An 11,738-nucleotide genomic window follows, 5' to 3' on the forward strand; every position below is an offset into this window, starting at 1 on the left:
GAACATGAAATGAAAAAGAAAGGATGGGACACAAGAATAATAGGGTCGACAAATTTTGATTGCCACTGGAAAAAGGGGGGATGGGTAAGGTCGGGCAATTTATCCTCCTATGGCGGAGCGCAAAGGTTCCTACTCCTATCGAATACCACAGCAGGGTTCTTTAACGTGCGAGGAACGTGGCATCTTTCCAAACACGGTGCACCACTATGGTTTGCGGTCAGGTTTTCCGTATTATAGCCTGACAACCCCAGCATGTAACACGCCAGGGGTACCCCATTCCACCACCTGGGGCACACATCCCAGTTGCTCTGTGGGCAGAGCGCCTAGCCCCCGGCTAGGTTTCTGAGCACTATTTAGTCGCCTTATACGACAAGCTTAGCGCTGCTGCAGACCTATTCTTTTAACACCCGGACCTGCACGGGGCGTTAGTTTTTGGAATTCTCTTTTAGAAGGAAATAATAGACTGTCAAGTATTATATACAGTCTTATGTTAAAGCTGCAAAAAACAATATTTTTTCATTTAAATGGATTAATTTTTTAAATCCATATTTGATTGAACTGGGTTGAGTTTTATATGGAATGACCAGTTGAGTGTTAAGAAAAATATGTTAAAATCAGTTGTAAAACAAAAATTGGTTGATCAATTTATTCAGGATTGGTTCTCACAACTAGGTAATTCTCCACGGGGAAAGTTTTATGGATCTTTTAAGACTGAATTTAAGTTAGAGTCGTATTTGATTAAGCTGAACACGGCTGATCGTATTTATATGGCTAAATTTAGATGCTCTAATGTAAAACTTTCTGTTGAGACTGGGAGATGGTCCAGCATACCGATACACTAACGAATATGCAAATGTTGTAAAATTTTGGGAAATGAATATCATTACCTATTTGTTCGTAACCATCCCGAAATTTTGGAAGCTAGAAACAAATTTATTTCACAATATTTTACTCGTAATGTGAGCAAACTGAATGGGCTATTAAGGTTACAGACCACCAATTCAACCAATGAGCATTTGGAACGTACGCAAAAATAGTCCTACGCAGAAATTACCCCTGTTCCTCATAGTGCTGTGAAAAAAGTTCTCATCTTATTTAAAAAATTTAAACAGTTTCTGAAAGGAAAAACATTTCTGTACATTTTATAGGTGCATTTTGCTTCTTGTGATGTGAAGCCTAATCTCCATAATGATTTTTAAATATACCCCTATCTTGTGAAAACACTGGGATTTCCCATGCTATTTATAGACCCTTCACCTCCGGTGACCAGTACTGCACTGCAAGTCTGCTAACCCCACATGCCATTCTGAGGATTGTGAGCTGACATATGTAGAATCATGCTGATATATAGTCCTCTGCAGGTTAAAGTTAAGGTAAAGTCCAGAGAAGCCATTGAATATTGTGAAATTAGCATAGAAGCCTATGGAAAGTGGAATTAGTGGTTTTTAGCCTTAACGTATTGTAATGTTCGTGTATATCTTTCATATTTCATCAAAAACATTATCAAAATTGTTGCGTCTATGTAGATCAATTAAAGAATATGCATTTTAATTTCTATTATATAGTAATGTACTTACACATTTGAACCAATTTTAATCCATTCGCGTTAATTTTAAAAACCCACGTGAGGAAGTCTGTGAATGAAGTCACGTGGTGTAGTAAGCTTGGGATGTATACACAAACTCATTCATTAACTACCAAATACTATTATGTCACCTTACCTTGCCTTAGTTGCTATTGTTAGATGTATGTAAAAAAAAAACTGATTGACCTCTTGTACACCTCGGTGTCTGAGGATAAATAAAGTGTTTGTTGTTGTTGTTGGTGTTCCCTGATATCAAGGTTGCCAGGTCGATCGGAGATGAGCTAACTTGATATCTTTAAGACAGAATTCGTCACTGTAAGACTCCTGCAGTAAAATGCTGTACATCAGCCTAAATTGAACTTGATGCAATAGTTCAAGGTCACCAAGCATGATAAGCTACACATAAAAGCTGACGTACTCTCATGCCCAATATAAAAAGCATACACCAAACGACAAATGTCCGGATATAGATGTGTCATGAAAATCATTATCAAAATCAAAGGTCACCAACGATGATTTACATCACGTTGACTTGAAAGGATCTATTCTGATGCTAAATATCAAAAGCCTAAACCAAAAGACAAAAAGTTAAACCCAGAGATGAACTGATACGGACAAATGGAGATTGATCGCTGTAGGGCGTCCGCCACTTCTCGTAGCAGAACCCTAAAATAAAACATTTGGCATTTTAACTTAGTTTTATCGTTTCTCACTTTATCGTCAAATTTGAATTACAGTCATTCAACAAATTTCAAACACTGAGCATTCTACACCAAAACAATCTGGTACTACAACCTTCACCATCTGAACATATTTTTCTCATTAATTTGATATACTGATTATGCTTTAACATACCAAGTTTCACGAAAATCCATGTGGTAGTTTTTTTTAATAATTTATAGTGTTTTATTTGGAAGGCAAACAAAATGCCTACAAAATTCTAACATCTGACATTCATGTCAAAAGTCAGGGTCAAATGTCATCAAAATTGTGCATTTCACATTATATTATCCAAATGATATATCCAAATATCAAGGACCTAGATCCAAACACAATTTAAGAAAGGTTTGGTCCGGACAAAAATAGTCTAGAACTCTCCTTATTTGACTTTTAAATCAAAGGTCAAGGTCAAATGTCATCAAAACGACAGGGGACACAATGTCTCCAACATATTAAACATCAATTGAAAAATGATGGTCCAAAAATGCCTTAAAAACTATTATTTGACCTTCGTATAAAAGAACATGAACAATGGTACTCGACACACCGTCTTATCATGGTTAACACATATACTAAATATCAAAGGCCTGAGTCGAAAGACAAAAAAACATGGCCCGAACAAACTTTGTATGAGAACCGGAAGAAGTATTCACACCCAAACAATATGTTCCCCTTCTCGATAGGAGAGGTATAATTCAAATTTTTAAAACACGCATCATTACAATTATTGAAGGTAGGCTTCAGTGCAGATAGAAAAAAAAACAATTTACTAATTTGTTGTATCAATTCATTAACTTGTTAAAACAAACGTATGATTTGTTATAACAAATTACGTAAAATTGCGCGATGTCCCTAATAAGCTTCCGTACATGGCTGATTGTAATCAAAGTACTAATGTACTGAATCAATTTGTATCGATTGTTTGAATTTTTACCCATCAAATAATCGTCAGATTGCAAAAAAGGATAAGCTAAAAGTAAAGAACGGAAATCGACTTGAAACATATTTAGGCACAAGCTTATTGTTGTAAATGGTTAATAACAAATTCTTATTAGATTCACCATACAGATTACGAAGGACATTCAGTTAACCAAAATTCACGTGGCATCGTAGTAGTGCGCAATTGCGTAATATTCAAGTTCGAAGTTTTTTTAATAGGACACCTTTATGAACACAAACCTCTCCTACATCCTGCATAATTGAAATACAAACTTCTAGATGGCAGGTCCTTGCCAGTTTCTAAATTTTCGAGGTCGAAATTCAATTTATCGACTTTCAGTTAGAAACCGTCAAATCATTCAACCTTAAGCCACAATCTTTGAAATAAATCCTGTTCTTAGATGCATGTACATTTGTACTTCTCAACTAGCTACAACTATTTCTGATGAGCTATACATGTTTATCTCAAGTCCTACAAATTGTCGCATAGATACCTATTTGTCACTTAAAAGCGCTTAGTTTCTGGGCACACGTACAATAACATGAACACTCAAGTATTGACCAGCATGTCGGTCTAATGCACAGAAAGGCTCCATATTTTATAAATGCACGATACACTGGGTGATACATCAAGATGGCTTCGGGGGTTTGGCTACCCTTTTGTTCAAAATATGACAAGAAAAAACAGACACACACACACAAACGAGAGGCAAATAATAGCCTAGAACCCCCTTTCAACAAAACTCTACCCAATTACGATTATTGAAATTACGATTTCTTTTTTTTTTTGCAATTACGACTATCACCGCAATTTTTCATGGCAATTTTCGGAAGTAACCAAAGGGAATTATTTTCCGAAACGACACATATAGGCCAGAACAAGTTAGCGGAACCATGTAGCTGAGTAACTCTTGTTCGAGAAAATAAACTTAGTCTTGATTCTGACATTGTCATGATGAGATCGCCTTTATTGCAATCACGATCATCAGTTTAATACCAGTGTTATACGTGTTCGGAATGTAAATATTTGGATCCGCCTGGGCCTGCATGAAATATATGAAGATTGCTATTCCAATTGGTACTCAGCATTTCTTTTATATTTCCTTTCTAGGATGGATGACTATTGTCTCATAGGTTTAATCATCAAATGGTGTATTGTGCGTTTAGGAATAAAACATTTATAAGCAACTTGAATATATCGACAGTGAACGACTGGTTTATTCTAGTAAATAAACAGAAATGAACGACATGCACTGGTATGAGGTTAGAGGTCAACTATTTTTAATTGGATCGTAACCCGAATAATTCAGATCTTCTCCGGACGGTTGTAAATTCGAACCTTATAGTTCGCAGTAAAAGTTGTTTAAAAGGTTTGTTAATTGAAGAAAATGACATAGGACACATTAAAATACCTACAAAGGTGACCTTAATTACTATCTGCATTTGAATCTTAACGGGGCATGTAAATAGAACTTATTTTCCTGTGGTGGCGTTCGAGATAATTACAGATGCTAACAGGCTTTACAAATCTATAGGCTCTGGTGACTGCTATATCAATTCTGATCTTCGATCTAAATTGATAAAAAGTAGTTTCCCCTTTTGAAAGAGTAATCAAGGAAACCAAGATAATAGCGGTAATCAAAAGAATGTAACCAGGGACAAAAAAATGAATGTTTAGTGTCGTTGTTTAGTATGTTGAAGATATAAGCTGCTGACGTCATAATGAACAACACACATGGTCTTTAATAAATACCCTGCATGGATTAAGAATGTCTGCGATTTCTTGGCAATGTTAAACAAACGCAGTCATACATGCACAAATGTATATTTGTTATTTACAGTGATATAAGATACCAAATAATAAATAAGCACTTTGAAGAAATAAACTGAAATATCAGCATATCAAACCAGAGTTTTTCAAAATAATAAATCACTGTTTCTGAAATTAGCATCACTTACAAACACTGACATACAGAGCAATGCAATTTTACAGACTTTCTTTGTGGTCGACGTTCAACATTTTTTTGGTCCTTGTTTTTCTTGGTTCCCAGATTTTTCATTCCCTCCAAGGTTTTGGGGTTGTGTTTTATTTCCGCTGTCAGGTGGCTTAGATGTATCGATTGGCTTTTGATTAACATCTTTCTTTTCATCTTTCCCCCCGAACTGCTTTACTGGTGACCTGTTCGTTACAATCGACATGATCGTGGTATTGGTCGGTTTCTTTGGTGACAGCACTGTTTTCTTTGTAGGTGACCGTGTTTTGTTCTCCTTTTGTTTGTTAACGCTTTCTATTTTTGGACCCTCATCGACTTTCTTTTCTATTTTAGGCACTTCATCAGGTTTCCCTTCCACCTCTTTTGTCTTTATCTCCTTAGGTTTTACGTTCTCCTGAAAGAAAAAAAAATGTTTGCTGCTATGAGGGCTTATTACAATGTTCTATCTTTGTTAGTTTAAGTATGACATTTTAATTATTCGACAATATTCCCAACATAATTTACTATAAGATAGGGGAAAGCTGTCTTTTCTGTCACAGAATAGTCTACAATACAAGTGCAACATCAAACTATTTCCTTACACCGGTAATATAGATAGCTAGAATTTTATTTTAAGTGCAGTCTGATATATGTATAACATGCATGACATAATGATACGTAGCATTGATTACATAATCATTCTTTAAATTTCAAACCTTACACACATCATCCAGCCTTTAGAGGCTTATGAAGCACTATCAATTATAAATAATAAATAATTATAATAAATATCGTCAATAGCGATTTACTTATCATGTAAAGTGTATTGATTTTCGCGGTTGTTTAATTTTTCGTCAAGACATAAAAACCGGTATCACTCTTCGCGGTTTTGTAAATCATCCGCGTTTAGAGAGTAAAAATCAATTACGCGATATTTAATCACAACGGAAATAGCGAAATTAGTAGACCGCTTAAATTAATCCCTTCACAGTAACACGTTCGTACCTTCTCCTTTATCCGTACCAGTCCGTCCGACTCTACAGTCTCAAAGTCACTTTCCTCCTCCTCTTCGTCTGTTTCAATACTCACGTCAGATTCGGAATCATCTGTTGGCTGCAAAATTAAAAAAAAAACAAGTTTATCAAAGCCGAAAGGTAATTAAAATATGAAAATTAAAAATATAAACTGTAATAAAAAGTATGAAGAAAACTTTGATATAGCTATTCAAATCACATATTACTCCTTGAGAACAGAGCACTCAACTAGAAATAATAGATACAAAAAGTAAACAAATCAACAAAAAGGTCAAAGGTAACCAACATTTGTATGAAGTGTACCGACGTGCTAGTTATCAAAAACATGATCCAGACAGGCGGCCAGATTGACGGATTCCCATCATATTAAGTCGGGTTTTCTTGTAAGTAAATACATTCTTCATGTAGTAAATATGTGGAACTATTTAAGTTTTATAAAGTTATAATAATACTAAGCCACAGACAACTTTCTTCTCGAAGATGGACCTGGGATTAAATGTTGAGTATTTTTTTTTTTGATTCGCACAAGCGTTAATATATTTTTTCAGCAGCAGCCGGAATTATACAAATTTATTTGAAAATCTACATTTAAGTAATGGGGGAAGTATTGGATCATATTTTTTTCTGGCCATGGCTCAGAAAAAAGAATGCATAAATATGGAATAATTTTCATTTTTGCTTAAATTTGGAAAAAATTTAATTTTTCAAAATAATCCCAGCCCTCCTCAGTATAAAAATGGTTGGTGTCTAGACTAGATCTCTATTCTATATATCCTAAGTCTATTTGGTCACGATGGTTACCTCATAGTCCGGATCTTCATCAGATACATAGTTCTTCAGATCCATATTGACCAGATCCTCGTCATCCGAGCTTGCTTCTGAATCAGACAAAATGTCATCATGTTTGCGTTTCTTTTCAGTATCGTCTGCTGACACAACGGGGGAAGTGTTCAAGGATTCTAAAAGATTTGTGATAATCATTGTTAACCTCGCTTGTGCTGACAGTACTACCACCGGCTTCTTGTTGTCATTGATGAAATACTATGTTTCTCAAACTTCCATACAAAAAAATTTGTCCTCATGGTATTTGTTTCCACATATCTTGTGTATGGTTTGTCTCTAGGAATTCCAAAATTAAATTAGATATTCTTAAACAGACTTCCCTTACTACGCATGCGTACAGGGCTTTCCAAGATACATTATAATAATGATGGTTTCAGCCATAATAATACGTATAATACAATGTCAAACATAAATGTACGTATTTAAAACCAACAAGTATAATACATGCACGTTTTTGTACAAGTTATAAAACTAAATCTTACTGTGTTTACTGCATGAGAGGAACTGTCTAATGTCCGTCTGTTTAATGTTAGTTGCATCAAATCCAAGCATTCTGAAAGCTGCACTTTTAATCCCACGGAATAAGGAAGAGTTGATGCGTTTCCTTGGTGACACCTACGAATATAAACTTTCAAAATTTCATACTACCTAATTTAATAAAAAGTGGCATTACTGATGATATTAGATGGTGAACCACTCTTCCAGGTAAGCCGTGAATATTAATTAGTATTCTGATGTTAGTGGTAAGATTTTTGTAATGCACCAAGACGTTTTTGGAAAAAAGCATCGATTTTTTATTAGATGAACATGAATTTATTTTAAGAAATGTAGATTTGAACTTATATATTTATGTACCTTTCTTCGAGCCTCTATCTCCTCAACCTTTTCAGGGGAAAGAGAAGCCTCTTCCGTTTGAAGTCTGACGGACTTTCGTCGCTCAGTTGACATCCCAGCGAGTGCATGCACCTTCTTTTGGAACAACCGTAATAGGTTCAACTGAAAGAAATTGTACTTTAAGTAATAAAACAATTTTATTTGAAGTCGGCACATACATACAAGTTGATATATAAAACATGACCCCTAAAGAGCTTAGTATGGAAGTCTATTTGTGTACTTCAGCTGTATTATAATTCCATATTTGTGTTTTGTCTACTTCAGCTGTATTATAATTCCGTATTATTGTAACATACTAGTAGGCTAGAATACTAGTATTTTCTTTTAACTCGATAATATACCTTTTCATTGCCCAAGACAAATCGCAAGTCCTGTACTTACCAAGAACTCTAGAGGCAGCAAGAGGAAATAAGACAAGGAGTAAGCAGGCTGCTTTTGCTGTTCATCATCGCGAGTCTGGAAACAAAAGAAAACAAAACACTGCACCAATGGAAATTTCATATTTCAAACATAATCTGTCGAAAAGAAAGTGCTTCAGCATATACGATTTAGCTTTCTGCATTCAATATACACGATCTGGCTTTCTGCATTCAGTATATACGATCTAGCTTTCTGCATTCAGTATATACGATCTAGCTTTCTGCATTCAGTATGTACGACCTGGCTTTCTGCAGTCTGTTTTGACGTGTATGTGTTACTTTTTTATAGTTTGTTATAGTTCAGATAAGTATCCAAAACAATGGCTTATTATTGTATTTGAAGTTAGCTTTAAGCATAAGAATAGCAAGAAAAACATACAAGTTTTTTCACCCATTTGTCGTCCGCCCCAGTAAGTTTCGTCTGCTGTCCACGACTAGTTTTCGTTGGAGACATTACTTCCGTTTGCACATGTCGCTCAGATTTAGACATTTTTCTTGCTCTGGTGTCGTGTCTGAGCCGTCTGCAGGTTTTGTTGGTTCTTTCAGTTATGGAATCTACCCCAGCAATGAAAACTTGCCCGACAGAGCTTCTCAGAGCTGATCTGACTCGTCGTTCAAAATATCTCTTCGTTCTCTGCTTTATTTTGCGGTAGATCTGAAATATTTGTCGCATCATTTATGGAATGAAAATATAGAATTAACATAAATGCATGTTATCAAGATAAATTTTATAGTTTTATAGTCGTTGACTTGAGATCATTTTCTGCATATTTTGTATTGACAAATTTATATACAATTAGAATTTTGCGTAAAGAAATTTCGGATTTTATAGAAAAAACTTTCTTATAGTATCGTCAGCTTTCCTTTCATCTGTGGCAACATCCTTTGAACACCTGTGTATGGAGATTTCATTTCACAACTTATACTAATGTCAGAGCTTGCCGAAACTATTTTTGTGTACCCAGCTAGACTTCCAGCAATTAAGCTTCTTGAGCTGGGTTATGTTCTGCCAGATTATAATCATCACTGCAAAAAATCACTGTGGTGTATCCACCTGCACCTAAGAACCGCTTTATTCACTGTGTCATAGTTTTCCTTTCCTCTTTCGTCTACCCAAAACGTGACATTTTATGAACAACTCGGCGGGTGTTTCAAAAAAAAAAACAGAAAAAAAACAGGGCGCTTACCTTACCACCTTACAAGTCCTAAATGTACGGTTAACCCCATGTTTGGACTACTATCCTTCATACAGTATTTTTTACCGTTATAAAAACGTAATGTTTGTGTAATTTTTAGTAGATTAAGCAAAGGAAAAGTATTTTATTTTTAATATTCAAAAGTTACAAACCCAAGCAAAATACAACTTTTCAAGGTCTGCAACTTTTTAAATACTAAATTCTAAAGTGTAGTCTCTTCAGGGAAGGAACTTGAAATACAATAAATATTCCCACTTTGACTAAAATGACATTTTTCATTTTTTTTATTTTATCATGAGTGAAAGGCCCACCATATGAGTGGTAATACCCCAAACTAGGGCCCCTAATTTTAGGACTTGCTCCAAGCTTGATCAATATTTAATAAGCAAACAAAAAATCTGATTTTGATTGAATCTCTAAGAAGTAATATATACTTGGTGCTTACAAGACGAGCGGCATTCTTGGTGGTTGAAGTCTCAGTGTGCCCCCCCTTTTCCCCCCTAAAAAATTTGATAAACACAACCAAATCAAGTATTAACAATACATACATACTATTGCTTACCTTCTCCGGGGGTTTCTGTAAAAGTGGGTAGGACTCTTTGAAATTCGACACAAAACTACCAATAAAGTAATCTGCTGTTTGACCTGTAGGTATAGTGTTGACATAGACATATCTATTTTTTTCGTTTTCAAATAAGATTTGTTTTGGTATCATATATGCAGTATGCAAATGTCGAGAAATAATTCACTACAAAAATTAGTACCATACTTTTTAGCAAGGGATGTTTTACGAATAAAGATCTACAGGAGCTTGTGCATTCATATAAAACAATTCAGATAGATGATAAATGATAAAAAAATGTAGTATTGATGTGAAAAATCTATTGTAGCAGTCAAAGACGAAAGAGGTATGATTCAAGGAAAGTAAACAATGTATTTTTTTATGTGATCTGCAATCCAATTCCTTTATATTTTAGTACCATGCTTTGTGGAAATGTGTTTTTGTTTCAAACAAAATGTATACAATTTTACTCACTACAGCCGGTTGTGTCTAGTACTGTATCGACCACAAAGCCAAATCCTTTTTCTGCTGCAGAAAACCCAAATGTTAACACAGCATTTGCCTCTTTCGTTCGAGTGTATATACCTAATACGCTTCTTACAAGCGGTATATCTCCTAATTCCTGGACTGTTTGTGATCTAGATGTGTCCATAGTGCGAACCGGAGGACACAAGAGCTGTGTACAGAAACCCGCCAGAAAACCTATATTGAGTAAATTTTACCTGTCGAGGACGGTTCTAAATATACCTTTAGGGAAAGTAGGATAATTTGTACATGTAAGCGTCACATATAAAAGTGTTCACAAAAAGTGTGCTTTAGTTACATTTACCAGAGTACCGATGACTTAAATAATAATAAAAACAAGAATAAATTTGAAACTAATCAATATTTTTACTAAGATCGAAACTTGATGGCAAAACCGACCATAATTTTCCTTAATACCCTTTAGATGGTATCACCCTGTGTCATCAACAAGGAATTGATGAGTTCAATTCAAAACATCTAACTCGGATTTCTGTAAAGATAATCTTGCATATATACTCTTCTCGGTAACCCTCTGAAGTTATTTTCATATCGTGTTGGTTTTTAATATAAGAAAAAAATTTCGAAACACTGATCGTGGCTGAATGCAGAGGAGCTTACTGTTGAACAGGAATGAACTGACCTTATAAAACTTGCGTTTTTGGTCTTTGGGCTTAAAATCCATTCTTTTTCAACCGGGCTAAACCTTCCTTTTGCACAAATTTTGATTGGTGAAATGTTCACTGAACTGTCACACAAGTTCATTGAAAATTATCATAAGGACAATTCATTCCCTTAAAACCTCTTTGGAGAAAATAATAATCGAGACCGACTTTTCAAGAGAACATTAAATGGAAACTTTGTGTTAAGCGACTACCCGACCTACAACGATTAGGCTTAATATTGTATCACAATTTTTCTGACCTCCGTCACAATGACAAGCAAGGTAAATGACCGTGAACAGACCGATAATAGATGTCAAGTATTGCAGCTTGATCGTGAACATAAGATGTTAAGGTTCGTGAACAAAAGTTTTGTTACTTTTTGACAA

At 35.0% G+C, this 11,738-nt stretch overlaps 1 protein-coding gene across 2 annotated transcripts; it reads right to left on the reverse strand.

Moving 5' to 3' along the window:
• Nucleotides 1–5,053: 5,053 nt before the first annotated feature.
• Nucleotides 5,054–10,865, reverse strand: LOC148622462 (uncharacterized). 2 transcript variants are annotated; one of them, XM_088572394.1, is made up of 9 exons: nt 10,640–10,865; nt 10,166–10,248; nt 8,787–9,062; nt 8,370–8,444; nt 7,950–8,090; nt 7,577–7,709; nt 7,053–7,129; nt 6,223–6,330; nt 5,054–5,632 (listed from the first exon to the last, which is right to left on the reverse strand). In XM_088572394.1, exons 1-9 carry the CDS (start codon nt 10,815–10,817, stop codon nt 5,258–5,260), a joined length of 1,446 nt encoding a protein of 481 aa, XP_088428520.1. In that variant the 5' UTR covers nt 10,818–10,865; the 3' UTR covers nt 5,054–5,257. The 2 variants fall into 2 exon arrangements, with proteins under 2 accessions (XP_088428520.1, XP_088428519.1); XM_088572393.1 differs by having other exon boundaries at nt 7,053–7,210.
• Nucleotides 10,866–11,738: the final 873 nt, after the last annotated feature.

The sequence above is a fragment of the Perna viridis genome, chromosome 3 (assembly GCF_037379345.1).
Source record: "Perna viridis isolate PV_CMFRI_1.1 ecotype Kerala chromosome 3, ASM3737934v1, whole genome shotgun sequence".
Lineage (NCBI taxonomy): Eukaryota > Metazoa > Mollusca > Bivalvia > Mytilida > Mytilidae > Perna > Perna viridis.

Bases quoted from the DNA above. Each gene is read 5' to 3' on its own strand.
- LOC148622462 (XM_088572393.1), bottom strand. From the start codon at position 10,817: ATGGACACATCTAGATCACAAACAGTCCAGGAATTAGGAGATATACCG. The intron at 9,063-10,165 runs GTAAGCAATAGT...CAAATATTTCAG, and splicing joins TACAGAAACCCCCGGAGAAG to ATCTACCGCAAAATAAAGCA. The intron at 8,445-8,786 runs GTATGTTTTTCT...TTTTGTTTCCAG, and splicing joins ACAAATGGGTGAAAAAACTT to ACTCGCGATGATGAACAGCA.